We start from the raw sequence: 21,041 nt of genomic DNA on the forward strand, positions 1-21,041 counted from the left end.
GTGGTTTCTTTGTAATGTCTGAAAGACATATTGCCTATGTGTGTCTTATTTTCTGTTCTCTATGCCAGAATGCACTCTTCATGGGGGCAATTACCAAGTTTGTTCATTTAAATATCTAATGACTAGAGCAGCAACTGATAGGTAATTGGCACTTAGTATGTAATTGTTGAGTCAGTAAGTATAAGGGAATTCCTTTTCAGAGAATCTGATGCAAATACAAACATATACTCTCACTTACATTTTCTCAGAAAAAAAACACTATATTTCTATTAGAAAGGTTAAACATTATCCCTATAAATTAAAGCAAAAGATGTAGAGAGAGAAAGATGTTACAATTGTCTCAAATGGCAGATCCTACTTTTATAAGGAAGATATTGGTGAGAGGCTGTACATGAAAAAGATTCTTCACTAGCTAAATTTTGTCTTGAATTCTGTATTCATGGTTTTGAGTTGCCTTCCAGAAACAACTGGAAGTAGTTAAGAATAAATGAAAGGAGGGAAAAAAAGAACTAAGATGCCTGTAGTTATTTTTGTTTGCCTCCATCTTAATGCAGAGATAATGATCATGAATAGTTTGACTGACTGCTAAATGTAGACCATTTCTCTGACTATCTGTTCTAAAATTTCTCTCCAGCTTTTTTGGCTCTCATCATCATACTCTCTAGTCTTCAATCCCAAATCTCAAGCCACACACCAACAGTTATGGGCTGTTTACTTGAACTAGAACACTTTCTGTTCAGACACATTCCATCTAGGCATCTAATCTATCCTTTTATAAAGGATTCAAAGGAGTTTCTCTGGGGAATTAAGATGAGACTCATTAAAATAATGTTCAAAGGTACCTACTTTAGCCATTCATTGTGTCTGCTGTTTTGATCCTTTCCACCTTCATTCCCCAACTACTGCTAATGTCTACTCACTTTATAGACAATGGTCTCAACACTACCTGGCCTTTGACTTCCAACAGCTCACTGCTGTTAGTTTTGACTTCATTTTTGAACTATGTCCTGTGTAAACCATCTATAAGTCAGAAAAACTATCTAAGAAGCAAAAGACTCCCCTTTGGAAATCTCTGGACGGGTGCCAGAGAATGGACCCATTAGCAATCTTGACATTATTTTTTTCCATCCATTGTCATCACACTAGAAATGCCAATGATGAACCTGAACTCCACTGTGAACAAAGAAGAAGAAATGGACCATTGCTACAGTTCATATGTTATGAGTTGTTTTTCCCTGCTGGCCTGGTCCCAGGGCCATGCCAGCCCTGAATTGATATAATGCTGTTAGCCTGTTACTAGTGTTTCTTAATCGATAGCTCTGTCTTAAGTAGTAACCCATTTCTATCAATCTAAGTATTTCCACATGGTCTTATCTTACTGGAGAGAGGGCCTGGACCTCTCTTCTCTCAAGTTTCTACATGTTGACTCCTCCCTACTACTTCCTCTCTCCTCCTTGTCTCCTAGTCCCACTGTCTTACTTTCCTATTGGCCAACAGTGCTTTATTCATTAACCAATATGAGAAACATATTTACAGAATGACATTTCCCATCATTCATATAATGGTATTAACTAAAAATTTTTCACCAATGTCACTCATGTCCTCGCTAATTATATTTGACCGATTGACCACAAATTACATGGTAGGACTTCCTACTATAAACAGCCAGTGAATCAGAACTGACCTTGGTGAGTAAATGATGAAGGTCATGCTCCAGTCCTCACTATTATATGCACCTTATTGACCTTCAGTAGAACCTGCAGCTTCATTACATAGGAACAGTTCAGTTTACTCAATTGCAAAGTAGAGGGGAGACTCACACATCTGCTAAGATCCTTCCAACTCTATAACATTTGATATTTCCACCTATAACGACCACACAGCATCCCTTAGTTCTTACATTATCACTGAAGAGATTTTACCAAGTTGAATAATGAGTGTCAGCAAGTAAAATTTATTAGCGTAGATGAAAGTTTATTAAAGCAAGATTATACTCACCTGACATTAGTGGACCATCAAAAGATGGGACCTGAAAGACTCTCGGGCTCATTTTGTTGATTTTGTTTCTGCTTGTTGGTGTATCATGTCATGGTTAGTCATGTCATTCATATTTCCGTGTTATGATCAGTGGTGTTAAAATGGGCCATTTTGAAAGCATACCTCCTCTCAGTGTATATTCTCATCTACAACTAAAATGAACTGGGATTGCTCCCAAATTTGTAATGTAATTTTAAGATCTCATGATCTGGTCTTGTGACTATGGGTTGACCTCAACATCCTTTTGCCACAGACAAGATTAAACAATAAAATTTTTCCTCTAAGCCTCCTTCTTCCATCATTCATATCTAAAATCTACCTAATATGAATGTAGCCAGACTTGGAAATAAAGAGTCTGGTGGGAAGGTGGAAGGAAGATGAAGAGATGAGTTAGTAAGGCCTGGATATGGCCTCGACTAAGCATGGCATAATCAATTATAATAAGGCTATGAACAAACACTCATATCAAGAGTGGAGCAGACAACCCAGAAGAAAAATGGTCCCAAGCATAGGAAAAGCATCAGAGATATCCCCCACTCTCGCTGTTAGGAGTTCCACAAGAACTCAAAGCTATGCAACCATAATGTCTATTCACAGAGCCTAGCTCAGACCTATCCTGGTTCTGTGATTATCTCTTCAGTCTCTATGAGCCCTGCTTACTTGACCCCTCTGGTTTCAATCAGTAAATTGGACCTCATAAAATTCAAAAGCTTCTGTAAGGCATCAGGCACTGTCAACAGGACTTAATGGCAGACTATAGAATGGGAAAAGATTTTCACCAACTTCATATATCACAGAGGGCTAATATCTAAAATATATAACGAACTCAAGAAACTAGACATCAACAGACAAAATAATCCCATTTAAAAATGGGACACTGGCTGGGCAATGGTGGCACATGTCTTTAATCCCACCACTCAGGAGGCAGAGGCAGGCGGATTTCTGTGAGCCTGTGAGTTCAAAGCCAGCCTGGTCTACAAGATACACAGAGAAGCCCTGTCTCAGGGGGAAAAAATGGGCACAGACCTAAACAAAGAATTCTCAACAGATGAATCTCATGAAAAACATATTCAACATCCTTAGCCGTCAGGGAATTGCAAATCAAAACAACTTTGAGGTTCTGTCTTACATCTGTCAGGATGGCTAAAATTAAAAAAATATAAGTGACAGCTCATGGTGACAGGGATGTGGAGCAAGAGAAACACTGCTCCATTACTGGTATGAATGCAAACTTGCAAAGCTACTATGAAAATCAATATGGTAGTTTCTCAGAAAACTGAGACTCAATCTACCTCAAGACCTAGCTATGCAACACTCTTGGGCATTGTCTTCTTTAGGGTTTCCATTCCTGTGAAGAGACACCATAACCACGGCATAAAGAAAAAAACATAATTGGGGTAATTACATTCTCTGAAGTTTAGTCTATTATCATCAGGCAGATGTAGCTGAGTGTACTACATCTTGACTTGCTAGCAACAGAAAGGGGTCCATCTCACTGGGAGTGGCTTGAGCATATTCGAGACCTAAAAGCCCACCTCCACAATGGCTCTTCCTCTAACAAGACCACTCCTACTCCAACAAAGCTACACCTCCCATTAGCATCGTCACTCCCTTTGGGCATCCAAAGGATGCCCCCATTTTACCATAAAGTACTTGCTCAACTATGTGTATATCTTCTTTATTCATTATAGCCAGAAACTGAAAACATCCTAGATGCCCCTTGACTGAAGAATGGATAAAGGAAGGCCTCACCCTCCCAGGGGACCAGAAAGGGGATGGGATAGAGCGGCTGTGGAGGGACAGGGGAGGAGGGGAAGGAGAGGGAACTGGGATTGACATGTAAAACAAGCTTGTTTCTAATTTAAATAAAAAAAATGTGGTAGATTTAATCAATGGAGTATTACTCAGCTATTAAAAACAATGACATCATGAAATCTGAAGGCAAATGGATGGAGCTATAAAAAATATCATCCTAAGTGACAGATTTCAGATCCAGGAAGACAAACATGGTATGTTAAGTAAGAATAATCACACTATAATCCACGTGCCCAGAAAGGTTAAGTAACAAGGAGGGCTCAAGAGCATACTTATGGATCTTCCTGGGAAAAGGAAATAGAACATATTTTTCAGGTGGACTTGGATGGGAACAGGAGGGGACAGGTGGATGGGTGAATGGAAAGAGAGAATGTTGGGACAACTGACAATTGATGTTGGGGGAGATAGAGAAACCTAGTGCAGTGGAAACTCCCTGGAATCCATGAGAGTGACACTAGCAAATTCCCCTAGCTATGGGGGATACAGAGTCAGAACTGGCCACACATTCACACACACACACACACACACACACACACACACACACACACATACAGAGAGAGAGAGAGAGACAGAGAGACAGAGAGACAGAGAGACAGAGAGACAGAGAGAGAGAGAGAAGGCTCCCAGAAATTATACAGGGTCACCAACCCAACCACAAAACCCTCAACCTACACTATGTCCTGACTGCAAGATGCGCTGGGTAATGGTGGAGCAGAGAGTGGCCACTAATGACTGGTCCAACTTGTGGCCCATACCACAAGAAAGAGCCCACACACCTGACCTTGCATGGATGGTCAAGAATCAGAAGCTTGGCATCCCGGACCCAATACAGAATCAACCATGACTGGCAAAAAAAAACAAAAAACAAAAACAAAAAAAAAAAACCTAGTCCATGAAATGATTCCTAATTGTTATCCTGCCAAACTCATAGATTTGTACCTATACCCAAATTATCAGAGGGGCATAGCCCAGAAACTGATGGGAGCAGATGCAGAGACCCACAGCCAATCACTAGGTGAAGCCAGGGGAACCCTGTAGAGGACATGGTTTTTAAATTATTTTTTAAGAATGTGTGTGGATGATCATTTGATATTAGTGATAAGAGGAAGCCATGTTTTTCTAAGATTAACTGCAATATTTAGAATCACCCTACAAAGATCATTCTAGCCTTTGATTATATTTTAGGTTGGGTTTTATTATTTTCTCCCATTCATTTTATAACAAAAATATGTATTGTAGCACAACATACTTACACAAAAAGCAAAGGATTAAAAAAAAATAGCTGATATTTTAGCAAATACCTACCATGGGCCAAACTCATTGGACAGTTTAATTGAAATAACCTTCAATAATTAGCTTGTGAAATAAATACCCTTTCCTGTGTTTCACACAGCAGAAAACATGCTTAGAGAAGCTTGCATTTCTCTTAACAAAGAAAATAAAAGCTCAGCATTAGAACCCAGGGCCACTTGAAAAAAACTACAGTATTTTACCTTTCTCCACAAACATTTCCTGGCAACCTCTTCATTAAGTGAGGCTGTTTTCATAGCTGTATTTAAGTGAAAACATGTTAAGCTAAGTAAGTTTGCCTTTAGCCTGTTTCTACATGGTTTGTTTTTATTTTGTTCATGGAGATAGACCCTGTTCCTTCCAGAAAGGATATGTAACAGATTGTAAGGATTGGTGGCTAAGCCTGGGCTCTGTTTCTCATACCATGAAGCATAATTTTAAACACAGAAACAAATTGGAAGAGATTATAAAACATCGGTAAACATCATTGATGACAGAACCTAAAAAAAAAAAAAAAAAAAAAAAAAAAAAAAATTGCTAATGAAAGAAGAGGAGTTTGGCCCAAAGAGAACAAACCCTTTGTATCAAAAGTGCTTAAACAGGATGAATTAATGAATACAAACATCATAAACCCTGCTTTAAAAAAAAGAAAAAAGCATCCCCTTGCTTCATCAGTAGCAACGAACAGAAAGGTTTACAATGGAGGAAATTTGCTAAGGAATTCAGTTCTTCGTGTATAAAATAAGTCTGTGGTACCCAAAGTGAAAGCCTTTCTGTGGAAAGACCCTAGAGCTGATATTTACTCCAGGCCTGAGTAAAGGCCTCAGAATTTCCATCCACACAGAGCCAGCTTGCAATCCATCTAGAACGTGCTGCTTCACAGGACGGTGACTTGAACATGGGAGGGGAGTGGGAGGATGTTAGGTCTCTGCTTTATAGAGTTTGACCCCATTTCTTACAGCTAAAGTAAAGAGCAAGACTGAAGGAAGCCTTTCAGTATGGCTCTAAAATTGCTTGCTATGACTTGAATGAGAGCTGACTATATCTTCACAAGTGGTCTTGGGTAATTTTATAAAAGTCAATCAACCATCATTATTGTTGCTTCCCCTCTGAAGTGCATAAAGGAACACATCTTTTTACATGTAACCACTCATTTCCATCAAACCTCTCTTATTTCCTTGGAGGGGAAGTAAGAGAATTTTAGCAGCCGGCTAACGTTTGAAGAAAAAAAGAAACCTGAAAATGTACTTTGGGCTAACTGTACAATCAATCATCATTTGTAATGACCACAAGATAATTTTTAGTGTTTTGTAAAGAAAACAGATACATGGTTTTAAAGATGACTTCCTTACAAGAAAACTTTAAACTTATTTTTACTGCGCAGCAGTAATCTTTGAAAGAGCTGGTTTTCCTTATCTTCAGTCCTTTTATTCTGTCCTCTTCTGCAATCCCCACTCCAAGCTGGACTTTTGTCTCAATTTTCTACCATAACTGTTTCTGTAAAAGGTCACAAAATTTATTCATATTGCTCTCCACCTTTGATGTGCCTGGTAACTTACTATTTCTTGTAACTTCTTCACCCCACCTGCCCAGTACTATATGGTCCTGGTTTTCCTCCTTCTTTCTTCCTCTCTTTTTTGAGACAGGATTTCACTATGTAATCTTGGCTGTCCAGGAACTCACTCTGTAGACAAGGCTGGCCTTGAACTCACAGTGATCCCCCTGCCTTTGTTTCCAGATGGTATAAAATGCCACTACAGTGGGCTTCTTCCTACTGCCCAGGCATCCATTCCCCTGGTAGTTGTTTACTCAATTCATACCAACCTACAACCTTTCATATGTTCCCAAGACACAGCCCCCAGGCCACTTTTCCTTACACCTTCCTGTACACCACCTTCATTGTCCCATTTTATCTCAAGGGCTTAAAAATCAATGTATCTAGTTGTTGATAATTCCTAAACATTTATCTCTAAGCCCTCAACTAAGCCTTCAACTTAATTGATATACCCATCTTCTTATTCAATATCCCTATTTGGATGTCCAATCATCTTTTAAATCCAGCATTCAAGACCTAAACTCCTCTTACCCCAAAGATCTGGTTAACCCTATCCAGGAGCTAAGTCTCACAATTCTAGACTTGACTTTCACTTAGGCATCCTACCTTCAAATTACCCTCATTACCCAACTACCTCTCACCTGGATATACACTCCTACAGTCTAGGTCACTTTGTCTCACTCCTGACATGTTGGAAGAGCTTGTCCTTTTACTGGAAAGCATGTGATCTACATCTCTGTTAAAGCCCTACAGTTGCTCCCATTACTCCTATAACAGAGCTTCCCAGACCCTTCAGGGTTGGTCTTCTCTGGGTCTGTCTCCCTCTTCTCCTTTCCTGACTCCATGCTGCTGTTGCACTCACCATCTAGTCTCCTCCCATCTCAAACTGGGCTGAATTCTGTTCTGTGGAAGTCAGAAACCTAATAAAAAACACAGTGCACTTTCTTATTTGTTGTTTTCTTTATAAAATAAACTCCCTAAGAGGAAGATTTTGAGTGGCTTCATTCACAGCCATAGTGTCTGGGGCACAGGAAATAGCATTGTTGAATAACTACAACTTTAAGCAAGGGAAGTAAATGAGTCTCCCACAGAGGATAAGTAGATTAAAAACAGAAGAGGACAAAAAGGGGGCGGGGGGGAAGTGTGTCAAATATCAACATAAAACCGAGAATAATAAGAATTAAATAGGTTAGAATAATAAGAAGGTTGCAAATGTGTGGACTCAGGAAAGTTTGAAGAGCTGGGGAGATGGTAATGGGGATGCCAAATGCTTTATGCCATTTTTTTAGGAGGATTACGGGAGTAAAGGTTCCGAGTGATAGCATTTTTGGTGAGGAGGTGAATATTAGGTGAAAAGGGAATAACAATGAATTCAAAGTCATTCAGCAGACAGAGGCACAGTGAGATGGAGATTGATGCTGATGTAAGATTCAAAAACCACTGCAGAATCAAGCCAGCAACAGCAGGGTAGTGAGATGGGCTTCTCCCCTCTCTTCCTGAGTGTATGTTCAAAGATAAGCCTTTATTGATCTAAAACATCTGTCAGATCAGCCATATGTTGGATTTTTTTAATATATATGTATACACAATATTTCAATTTGAAAGCAACATCTCAGTGGACTCAAAACTACTACATACTGTTGTCTAAAACAAAATTTATAAACTGTACAAATGCACATATTGATATTTAAAACGCATATTTAAGAAAAAACAACACAAAATTGGGATCCAAGATCCCCAATTAATTAGACGATTTCTCTCACCAAGCCATATCATCTGTCCTCTCGAACCTTGAACTACCTGAATCGGGGGAGACAACCATCCAATTTACTTACAATGATAAACCTTCATTCAGAATTTTTCTCCTTAAATAATTAAGCAGCCTATACATCACAACTTTTCAACTGTTAACTTGTCAAATGACAGGTGAGTGCACATTTGGGGTGCACTGATACTTACTACCCTGCCTTGATGAGGGGGTGCTAGCTGTGATGTAAGAAGTGGCAGGGTGTGCCATTATACTTGCTGTCCTGCGCTGCTTTGAGGATGGGAGCCATGAGGAGGTGAGGAAGAGTAGAGGAGGGTAGCATTTATGCAAGGTGGCCACAGCCTGAAGTCTGCATCATGACAGGGGTTCACACCACACTCTTGCCTTTGCTGGCAAGATCCAGATTAGACTTGTGCCTGATCCACTGGAGCAGAGCCTGAGAAGCCTTCGAGGTGGGCTTGTCCCCAGCCAGAGAGGCGGAAAATCAATTTGGCTGGCAAACGAGAGCCCCCAAGAGCTCAGTCCACGCTCCATAATCCTATCCACTAGCAGCTCAGGAAATAGAAGCCCGAGTCCTCACATATTCATGGAGGATGTGAGGCATAAATCAGGCTTTAAGGATAAGGGGCAATGGGAATGGACTCTCTGGCTGGCTACTAATTAATCAAGCACAGAACACCTAAGCTTAACATCCTGGGACGAAGCCACTTACAGTCAGCAAGCAAGCAAAGGCTACTGCTGCTCTTCCTCGTTTCTTTTTCCTTTCAATTAAAACAGATATCAGCTGAAAATTTCCCCTTTAGCTGATGCTACTTATGCATCCCCCTGTTCTTTCTTTAATTAAAAAACATGCTTATTGCAATACTTGCCAGAATCACTTTAACGGTATTTTAATTGTAATGTCTCTGCCTGATTAAAAAAAGAAAATATGAACTAAAAGTATTTGCAAAAACATTCTTAGGAGGCAGGATGAGAATTATACACCTCCCAGGAATGAATACCACATACCAATTCTTTAATTATCTTTGTGTTGCAGTGACATGGGCAACACAGAGGGGGAAAACGTATCTGAAATAAAATCATTGACTCATAGCCACAAACAATAGCAGCTGGAAGAAATAGTCTTCATCAGTTTAGATTTCCTGCACAGGGTAAAGAACTGCAACCAGTCTAAAACACTACGCCCAAGAGAAGCCCGTACAATGTTCCCAGTGTAGTTTTCACTGGTCTTTGTGTAAGTCAAATTGCCATTGGAAAAGAGCAGAAGCACTGTGTTAGTTGCCTTCCAGTGTAGACAACTTGATCGAGTTCCCTTTCTTTGTTTCAGGCTTGGTCCCAAACCTGATCATGTATGTGTTACCCAAACAAATATCTTAAAACATAGATGGAGTGGTTGGTGGTGATTCTAGACCTAGATGCTGTGGATTGGGCACTGGACACTGAGAAGTTTAGATGTCCCTTGTGTCAGGTGATGGTTTTGGGTGTCCATAATCTTGCCATACTTGCTCTCATTTAAAACATGCAGAGAAATAATTAGAAGCTTGGGTTATAGGTTAACTACCTTTCTCATCCAATAAATAATTACTCCTGTTTCCCAGTCCTTCTCCAAGGTGTTGAAATAACTATGTAGAAACACATGGTCTCTATATCCAGGGGCTATAATACCCTAATGCAGTGAACTAACCTGTTTTACAGACAGCAAAATATGAATCATCAAGGTATCCTCCTTTCTGAACCAATTCTATACTAACTATAAGTTTAGACATATTTTAGAACTATATGCAAATCTTCAAAGGCATTGAAACACCAATATAAATAAGTGCTTGGCACTCCGGCAACTGTTGCCAATTACTTCTTAACTAAACCTTGATTTACTTTAGAGCTACAGAAAACCGTCATATACTTCACGCACAGTGCTTCTCATGACTAAGTGATCAAGGTCTCAGTTATTCCATGGGTTCCTAAAGTCACTGAAATCCTCACAAAGAGAGCTATTGCAAAAGGAAACAATGACAAAAATAGAACCCTCTTTCCCCTGAAATCCTGCCCCAAGTTGATAGACGCCTCCTACCTACCAAATATTCAGTCTTCTTCCTTATTAACTTTCCTGAAGCACTCCCCCCATCACATTTCTGTTCAGTCGACCAGAGGCTACACTTCTCTGAGCAAGATGCTCTTTAAATGACTTCCAGATATAATGCTCTGATTTTGGCTATATAGCATTTCTTTATTAGAAATGCAGGCTAAGTTATTTTGTATAGTAATTTTGAAACTATGAGAATGTCTACCTCTATCTGGCCCTGTGAATATTATACAATGCTTAAGAAACAACAGTAATAAAATGTTTGGTCTCTTATTTTCATAGTTCTATTAGCCCAAGAGGCTTAGTTACATAAGGAACCCAAACTTCCAACTCCCTTCCTAGTCAGGATGAATAGAATCTAGGGATCATTAATCAACAAATGAGATAGAAAGGTAAGGAGAGGCCAAGTCTTGAAGGACCCTGTAAGCCATATTAAGTTTGGATTTGAACTTAAGGGCTAATGGAAAGCCAGTGAAGGGTTTTAAGTAAGAAAGTTTGAGACATTTATCTTTCATTACTGAAAATACTGTTCTAGGAATGGACTGGACCTTTTCAGTAACATTTTTCATATTACAATATCCAAGTTGTCAAGACATAAACTGTAAATTGTTAAGCATCTATCTATCTGTCTGTCTGCCTAGCTATTGAAAGCATGTCCTTTCTCACAGCAATGGGTTATCTTTCATTTATGGCTAATCAAGTGTGTCTGGGACGGGTCTCTGGAAGTAAATAATGAAAGCCATTGTCAGATTGGAAAAATTAACGGGCTTCAGAGGAAAGTGTCCCTCACATAAAAAAGCCCTTGTCTCTGATCTCCTGATACACAAATAGCAAATGAAATTGGTCCCTGTCTGGATGAATCCAGTAACATGTGAGGATACCAGGAAGGATGTTGGCTATAGAAAATTCACAACCATTATTAACCTGTCTTCTCAAGTAAGAAATTCAGTTATTAGTTCATTCAGCAATTATTTGGGCACCTAATACTTTCCCAGAGGTTCATGGGTGCTTTCAATCACAAGGATCATAGCCAATTATGGCTCCTGTTATCCTTAGCTTGTAGCATAGAACTTTACTATCTTCCACAATGGTCAAAGGAAGAAAAAAATTAATGTCATATTTCTAAATAATTAGGGCCAGAGAGTTGCTTCTATGGATAAAATAATCACTATACAGACATGAGAACTTGAGGTCAGATTCCCAGAACCTACATTAACTCAGACATGGCAGTGTTCATCTGAAACCATTCTTATTGTGAGATAAGGGATGGAGACAAGAAAATCCCTGGAACCTTGTGGGCCAGGTAGCTTTGCATATGCAGCATCAAACCGTGAGGGACCCTGTCTCAAACAAGCTGGAAGGCAAGGATCAACACCTCAGATTGTCCTCTGATATCCATACGCTTGCTATAGTGCACATATACACACATGTGCAAACACAAGCATGTACACATACATGTGCATGCACATGCACAAGTGTGGTGGAGAAAGTCAAGGACAGTAGATAGCCTCAACTGGTGAAATGCTTACCTAACAAGTATCTGAACTCAACCCCTAGAACCCATATAGACATAAAATAAAACTGAACATGGTATTAAGGCAAATCTCTAAGAATTACTAACTACTTGATGAGTTCCAAGCTAGTATGAGACCCTGTCTCAAAGCAAAACAACAATGGAGAATGTGCAAAGCCTGATGAATGACATTTGAAGTGTTCCTATAGCCTCCATACATTCATACATGCATGCGCGCATGCACGTGTGCGCACACACACACACACACACACACACACACCTCCACAAATACATGCATAAGCACACACCCCAACACATATACACATACACAAACACAAAATCAAGTTCTCAGAAGATTATAAATTCTGTCAATGGTCCACTCTGCCATAATGAAAGTTACATCAACCTGTCACCAGGGAAAGACTGATACATAAAGACATATGAGGTAAAGAAGTTATGGGTAGTTTAGTCAAGCTTTTGCTTCGGACCACAAGAAATACCTGCTGGCAAATGTGGGCAGTGCAATTGCCCTGTCCTTCACTGTTCCTCATCCACTGGGCTACACATACTATAACTCACTATTCTTCCTACCAGTGAGAGAGAGAGATGTTATTATTCAGGGGCTAGCAGTCCTATCAAAACCACTGAAATATCTGTGACTGCCTCAGATTCAACCTAAGGTCCAGCTTGCTGACCAAATTTCAGTGAGTCAATTTACCACCTTCCGCCTGAAGGATGGCGTAGCGGTTTGAAAGAAAATGGTCCCCAAAAGAGATTTGCACTTTCGGGAGATATGGCTTTCTTGGAGTAGGTTGTGGTCTTATTGAAAGAAGTGTGTCACTGTGGATGTGGGCTTTGAGGTCTCATATATGCTCAAGATACCGCCCACTGTGACAGTCCACTTCCTGTTTTCTGAAAGATGTAAAACACTCTGCTACCTCTCTAGCACCATGTCTGCCTGCATGCCACCATGTCCCACCATGACGATGATAGTAGACTGAGCCTCGGCAAATATAACCTGCCATCTGATTACATGTTTTCCTTTATAAGAGTTGCCATGATCATGTTGTCTTTTCACGGCAATAGAAATTATAAGACAGATGGCTACATTTTGACCAATAAAGGAAGTAATTCAATCTTCTTTCACAGGAAGTTTATGGGTAAATTATTTTAAGCTCAACAATTTGAAACACATTTTACCAGCTTCAGAAGTTTTCATGTTGACCAAGACATTCTATTCCAGAAAGAAACCTTATACAGAGTATTTCAATATGAGCGAAACTCCAGCCTCTCATCCGATCCATTTCCTTTTAACCCAAGCTGATGTATATGAATACTGTAGGCATTGAGCAATGTGTCAAGTGACTGCTAACCAGAGAGACAATTGGCATATCAGGGGCACCCTTTTTGCAGCATTTCCCAATTCCTCTGTTGTAAAGTGGACCTGAAGCACCAACAGAATCTAAGGCTGGGACAGTGTCAATAAGGAGCCAAAAAACATACAGTTCCCTGGAGAGACACTCAGTCTTGGCTATAGGCTTAATTGAACTGAGGTTAGTAAAGCAGACTTCAGGGTGTGCTTGTGGGGACATTACCAAGACTATTAGATCCTCGGGACTCTGACCTGAGCAATAGATTGATCCCTTGATGGACCCACATCCCTGGGAAGAGGAGAGACATAGAAAGTGCGACCTTGTAGGGGGCCTTAAGGATATATTGGCGACTATAGCATGCCCTGGCCTCTTCTCCATTCTCTGCCTTGTGCCCTCCTTATGAGCTTCTCTGGTCTATCATATCTGCCTTAGCACAATAAACAAACACTGCACAAAATTATCGGGGACAAGATTGTTCCTCTATTTATGTTGTTCACTAAGGTACTACCAGGAGCTAGCTAACACATCAGGGATAAAAAGGTAAGCTGGGTTTGGTGCTTGATGTGTTACCCTAAAATCCTCAAACCCTTTCCAAAGATGAAGAAGTCTGACAATGGGTTTGACACTGGATAAAGAAACGGCACTGCGCCCATAAACTCACAGCAGCTGTGGTGACCGGAACAAGATCTGTACCAAACCAGCCAGCCAGAACTCCAGCATGGAAGGGGGAGGGGCCCCCAACCCTCCAGCCCAGCTGAGGAGCTACTGTCAGTTGATGTCTGTTAGGGGAAGAAAACTCATTGTGTTAGGAACCCACTATGTCCATTGGTTCCACATCAAATGGGTAACACTAATCAAACTCATTAAGTTACTTTTTCAAATCGGGGTGAAATAGAGAGAGGAGCTGAAGTAGAAGCCAGATTTGGAAGGAACTGTAGGGAGTAATGGGTAGCAAATATAATCAAAATGTGTTGTGTGTATGTATGAATTTCTCAAATAATTAATAAAATATTATATTGTTAAAAATAAATGATGCTTTATCTCAAAACCCAGCAACAGTCATGTTTATGCTATACAAGCCCTGAATATAATAGATCCTAAAGATCAGCACTCCTTAAACCTGTGAACTAAAAGCAAATCTAACAGCTTGAGACCACATCCCCAGTTGCACCAGAAAAGCCATGCAACCCGTGAAGACGGAGCAACAAGGAGAAAGGGCATAGGCAGTTGAGAATTCCACCTCCTATCCTCTCTTCTCTTGCAAAGGAAAGAAAAACACTTCAGTGTACATCCTGAAGATAACAGGGCCAAAAGCAATCCAAGGTCTTTATTATCCAGCTAATTCTTTCCATAATCCAGTTTGCTTTATATATAGAAGCAGCTGCTATCTGTAAATAAAATTTTAACTTTGGTCTGATTCTCAGCCATCTCCTCCGTTATCTCTGTTAGTCCAAAAGAAACAACTAATGTTAATTGAGTTCTTATTCTGGACCAGGCTCTGTCAAAAACTAATGGCTTTAAAAATATTTCCTCATTTAACTCAAAACATCCCTATGACCTGGGGAGTGCATAGTATTACTGGCTTGCAATAGTCTCAAATGCTTGCTCTTATTATTGCCGTGACTTCTGAAGTCATTACAATCTGGTACTGCCCCAGGAAGGAGAATCCTGAAGCTTATAGGGGCTCTCAGTTTAACCAAGGTCACAGAGATGGTGAATGCTGAGGCCCAGATCTAACTCGGCTCCTTCTGGCTTGAAAGCCTGCCAAGCATTTAACTGTCGTGGTATACACCAGTAGACCAAGAAATAGAAAATCGCATTAAGGGCAAGTAGTGTATTACTAAGCAGCAATGGAAATTGGAAGCAAGCTTCTGGTAAAAATGTTTTAAAGAAATGGCATTTTTGAGAAATAAGGAACTACAAAATGGCATCCTTGTATCTATTTATGGTGTAAAATTCAATGTTTTAATTATGTATATACATGTGCTCACTCATACATACACACATATTTATATACATTGGATACTCAAATTAATGCATCTGCCAATTTGTATTTATCATAGTTTGTGTGTGTGTGTGTGTGTGTGTGTGTGTGTGTGTATGAGAGAGAGACACGCAGAGAGATAACTAGAGTATAAAGGTTATACACCATGAGGATGGTCTCTCCTCCCCTAATTAACTCTTAGTTAATTATTATCTCTCAGCCACTTAACATCAAGCTGCTTGACCACCAGATAAGAAAGAGATTCATTGCCTCATTCAAGAAATATAAATGTTTCCTCAACTGCAGAAGATCCTTGCCTGGGATACATAATGCTCTAAAAGAGAGGACTTCCCTTCTTTGTTTTTATTGCTCCTCATAATTACTTAGAATAAAAATGATAAGTTTTAATTCAGAAATGCCTATAGCTATTGGGCATCTTAACATAAAAGAGCAAAAGGATAATTAATGAAATGAAGGCAAGATGCCTATTTCCACCCCATCTCATTAGTAATAAGTGATTAATTCTCTTTTGTGTTTAACAGTATACCTAATAACTTTTTTAAAAAGGAAAAAGAAAGAAAAGGCTGGGGGTTGGGCATATGCCCCGCTGATAGGGCTCAGTTGGCATGTGTGAAGCCCAGTCCCAGCAATGGGAAGTAGAGGCAAAGGACCAGACGTTCAAAACTCTCTTCAGGTACAGGGATACAAGCCAGCTTTGCCTAGGGACTCTGCCTCAAAAAGACAAAATGGGAGAGAAGCAGTCGGAGAGAAGTAGAGATGGCTCATAAATTAAAGTTTTGTGTTTTTTATTTCCAATTATTAAAAAAAAAAAGTAATGCTGATGATTGGCAGCAAAATAGCTCAAAGGGAAAAAAAGTGTCTGCACTCCAAAGTAAGGTAAAATAAAAGTAGATATATCTGAATTTATTTATCATAATGGCAAAAATCTGCCTTATTTCAATAAAAGAAGAGGTATGGAGGGGTGGGCAGTGCAGTTGGTAAAGTCCTTGCTGTGCAAGTGTGAGAACCTGAGTTCAGATCCGCACTAAGGAAGCTAAGAGCGGCAGAGTAAATGTCATCCCAGCACTGAGCAGGCAAGGACAGGAGAATCCAGGCAGTCCCTGGGCAGCCAGTCTAGCCAAATCAGTGAAATTCAGGTTCCGTTAAAGACTCTCCCCAAAATACCACAGAGAGTGGAAGGGGCAAAGTTGACATGAACACACCGCCCCCACCTGCACATGCACACATCCATACGTCATAATATTACAGGTTTTGTGCCTTAAAGTCTTTAGACGGACCTATTCCAGCCTTGAAATTTTTCTCAGCCTACAGACAGAATGAGAAAAAAAATTAAAGAAATTTTTACTCAACTCTCTTTCTGATGCTATGCGTGGTTGTGAGAAATAAAGGCCATATGAGACACTCAGAGATGGAGCTGCTCTTGGTGATGGTAACAATGACTTGGTCTCCTATTGATAATTATCCTTCAAGTGCTTCTGTACATGCTATGGATGAAAACTGAGCTGTAGACTACAAACCATGTAGTGAGGACTGGAACTCTTCCTTCATAAAGACATCCCTCTACATATTTTACTGGAGCTCTTCCTTCATAAAGACATCCCTCTACATATTTTAGAAACAGAAAAATAACTTGTAAATGATTTATGCTGTTGAGAACCCATAATCGTCTATGTGTACACATGTGTGAGTATATTTGTGTGTGTGTATATGTGTTTCATATATTTGTACATGTAAACATGTGTATGCATGGGCATGCATATGTATCTCTGAAAGAATTAAGGAAACTGAAACAAATTAATTGAAAAAGGTAACATTCATGGAAGCAGGAATTATTTAATATATGCATAGATTTCACCCAGACTTTGAACTGTGTACTATTTGCTTGCCCATTCATGCAACGGTCACCTCAAAGTTTTTGAGCCCCATCATTTTGTTCACGCTGACTAGCAAACAGCCAACAAGTTAGCGAATTTCTTGTTTGTGGATTATTCTATGAGAAGAGACATACTTTATACCAATGAGTAAATTTGAAATATGGAATGTGATAATAAAATTATGAAGCAGGAAAACCAAACCAACATAGAGAATAATAAGAGGGCTTGTTGCAATTTGGGGAAAGGTGCCCTGATATTAATAGTATTCCTCACATTTTCCTGTAGCTCAGAGAATTCTCAGGCCACTTAGTAAGCATTCATGAATTATCTGTTGAACAAAATTTGGTCCTTGTCTTTTCATTATTCTCATTATTTCTAGATCCACAATCCATGTCTCTGTGATAAAAAAATCTCCTTTTCTCTGGAGGCAACTCCCCTCCCTGCAAAGAACTTCTATACACTAAGTGTACAACAGCTGATACTCACTCCTTCCTCTATGCCCCAGAAAGACAGTTTGTCCTTCCAAATCCAGTTCATCGATTCTACTCAACACAAGAGTGGAATATTGCCTAATCTAAGAAAATCATGGGAAACCATGAATGGGGGTGCAGCCTGTGGGTTATTTGCATCTGTGAATCCATGGAAAGAAGCTGTATACTTGCTCCTTTCCCCTGCCCGTTGATGCCCAGCAGATGCCTCTTCTGTCATTGCTTGTCTTTCCAACACTATTTCTTGATTAAACATTACTAAGACACAAGCATATATCCAGAGACCAGACTTAGAAGTCCAAGACTGAGTTAGAAAGGTTCTCCCGAAGGGTTGTGTCAACAAAAGGCCAAGACCCTTGAGCAGCAGCACGGAACCCCATCCTCAGCAAAATTCAGGTTCTGTGGAAGCGGTCCCAGTTTAAAGCTCAGCAAGGAAAGCTTTTAAAATGCAGTTCTGTTTCTAATTTCACTTTGTCATTGCCAGTCTTCAGGATATTCACAGTGACATTCCTTATAGCCATTAAGCCATTTATATACATATACACATACATACATACTCCCCACAGCCACTAAGCCACATACACAATACTCCCTATAGCCACTAAACCATATGCATACATACTTACATACATACTATCCATAGCCACTAAGTCACATTACATACATAATACTCCCATAGCGACTGAATTGCATACCTAGATATTTGTTTATTATTTACTTTTTGTTTATAAACACATACATATTCCCCATAGCCACTAGGCTACATACATATGTACATAGATACATAGATTCATACATACATACATACATACATACATACATACATACATACATACATACAAAGGGAAAGCACAAAGGCAGGACACTAATTAACTGACTTGACAAAAAACTTCTTGCCTAGGAAAAATGAAAGCAGCTTCCGGAATAAAGGATGTCACAATAATTGACCAAAAAAAAACTTGATTCAGTCTGTAAGAAACAGATTTTTCAAAAGTACTTTAGCTAAGCCTCTTCCAAGTGTGTGGCTGTGTGGTATGTTCTTGCCATAACAAGAGTAGCATGCATTCATTGGTGTTCAAGGCATTTACAGTAAATGCAGGTGTTTTAGCCTCGAGTTTTAGCGGCATCATAACTAAGCATTTCTTCCATACAATTTTCGCCTGACAACAAGCAAAGGCGCTTTCATAACTACTTCCTACTATCAGCCCCTGAAGTGGGCAGCGTGTTTTATTAAAATCACAAAGAGGTGAAGTGAAACTTAGCCACATGCTAGATGAGTTGAAATTTGAATTCTCAGACTCCTCTAACTTCCTACACCCTGGAGCTATGTGGATGGCTTTGCACTAAGGAAGCCTATTTATATGACTTTCCATGGGACCAAGAAGTCAAAACCACAACAGGGTAAATGCAGGAAGACATTGCTTTCTTGGCAAAGGATTTCAAAGGCAGCAGCATTAACCAATTTCAAGGCATTTTGCTATATTGTGGGGGTTGCCCTGGAGAACCATGACTACAAAGGGCTTGGGCAAGGCAGCTGCTCCTTGAGAACACTAGTAACTTTCTTGTTTTTGAAAAAAAAATAAAATAAAATAATTAAGCTCTGAGCTTTTTTAAAGAGCCGAAAAGAATGGCCTTTTACTTTGAACTCCTCTGACCATTTCTTACTATTCATTTTTAAAAAGTCTCAATTTGGTTTCAAAATAAATTGTCAACCAAATGTTGAAACTTCTCCGGAACCCCGGCTTGCCCACTTCCTGTGAGTGACAGAATCACACGCTGTTCACACTCAGACTCCACAGACCTTTAATATGCAGTGAGTTCAGGAGGCTTGTGCTCACATCGAGCAGGAGCAGCTGACTGGTCTCCACTGTGACGTTGTCGCCATCGTGTGGCACTCTCTGAGGAAACCAACTGTGAGGCCTGGACCACCTCCGGCAGAACTGAAAGCCGCCCTGGAAAAGAGAAGATTTCACTTGTTTCTTAAACTGGACAGCACGGCTAGCAATGGAAAATACTGGATGCTTCTGTAAAGACTAGTCACGCTCTTTTCCTTGGACAACTAACCCAAGTAGAAACATGTGCAAGAGGGTATGCTATGCCTCTGTGCTCAGTTCCTAAATTCGCAGCCCCCCCCCACCTTTTTATTTTTCTCAGAGCAGGTTCTCTTGAACCTAACAAGCAGAGCTGTTGCAGTGCCTTACTTTTACAGACAGGTACTGAATCTTGCACAGAAAGTCATAAATAGCCTGGACTAGAGAGAATTAAAATGTTTTCCCTGATGGGTGGCATTTTGCTTTATGTAATTGGTATCATTTTTCACTAACTCTGCCACCAAGTGTCCCTGTCTTATAGGAACATTCCTCTTCCAGAGTGCTCAGGGCCTCCCACGTGGCCCTTTCCTCTCTGCTTCCTGACCTGCACAACTGAACAAAGCCAAGTGAGCAGCAGACTGAAGTGAGGATCAGAGGGCAAGGCCAAGGAGAATCATCTCAGTCTTCAGATCTACCCTCGGAACTTTCCGTTTTCTTGTTTGCTCATGGCAACTCCAAAGTCACGGGTGTTAAAAAGCAAAGACATAAAAGTCACTGCACAGTTCAGGCCAGGCAAGGCTTAGCGCGTGTCTTATGTAGCTACCAGAAAGATAAATATTTAAAACTCAGAACAGAAAGTGTGATTTTTCTCAAGGTAAAGCATCAGCAGGTATGGGCCTGTGGACACTCACTGTCACACCGAGACTCCAACCACATGGAAAGCCTGACTTCTGCACACGTATGTGCCTAAAAAGTCCTCTCACAGCAGGTTAGAGGCAGATGGGTGGTGGTCATTATGAATCGAGCCTTGCTTTGGGGATCCTACCCCTCATACTGGGTCACTTTGCCCAGGCTTAATACATTGGGAGGCGCTTAGTCTTACTGAAACTTGATATGCCACATTTGTTGACATTCATAGGAGACCTGCCCTTTCCTAAACAGAAACAGAGGAGGAGTGGATGCAGAGGGATTACAGAGGGGTGGAGAGGAACTTGGAGGAGAGGATAGAGGAGAAACTACAGCCCAGAAATAAAGTAAATAATTAAATAAATACATCTTTTAAATTACCATTAGTAAACAACCTCATTTATTTATGTATGTTTCTTAATTACTAGAAACAAACTTAAAGGTGAAGAGGAAACTTAAAATGAAAATAGATTAATTACTGTTAAAAGAACAACAGAGAGAGAGAGCCTTGAACAAGGCCAAC

At 40.0% G+C, this 21,041-nt stretch overlaps 1 protein-coding gene across 1 annotated transcript in view; it reads right to left on the minus strand.

Annotated features, from left to right (window-relative positions):
* The window catches only part of Pkhd1 (PKHD1 ciliary IPT domain containing fibrocystin/polyductin), a 374,971-nt gene that overhangs the window by 241,193 nt on the left and 112,737 nt on the right, over nucleotides 1-21,041 (minus strand). The window contains exon 34 of the mRNA XM_051204291.1: nucleotides 19,603-19,753. Within this exon, the coding sequence (XP_051060248.1) occupies nucleotides 19,603-19,753 (151 nt within the window). The remainder of the gene's footprint in view (nucleotides 1-19,602; nucleotides 19,754-21,041) is intronic.

The sequence above is a fragment of the Phodopus roborovskii genome, unplaced genomic scaffold (genome assembly GCF_943737965.1).
Source record: "Phodopus roborovskii unplaced genomic scaffold, PHOROB, whole genome shotgun sequence".
Taxonomy (NCBI): domain Eukaryota; kingdom Metazoa; phylum Chordata; class Mammalia; order Rodentia; family Cricetidae; genus Phodopus; species Phodopus roborovskii.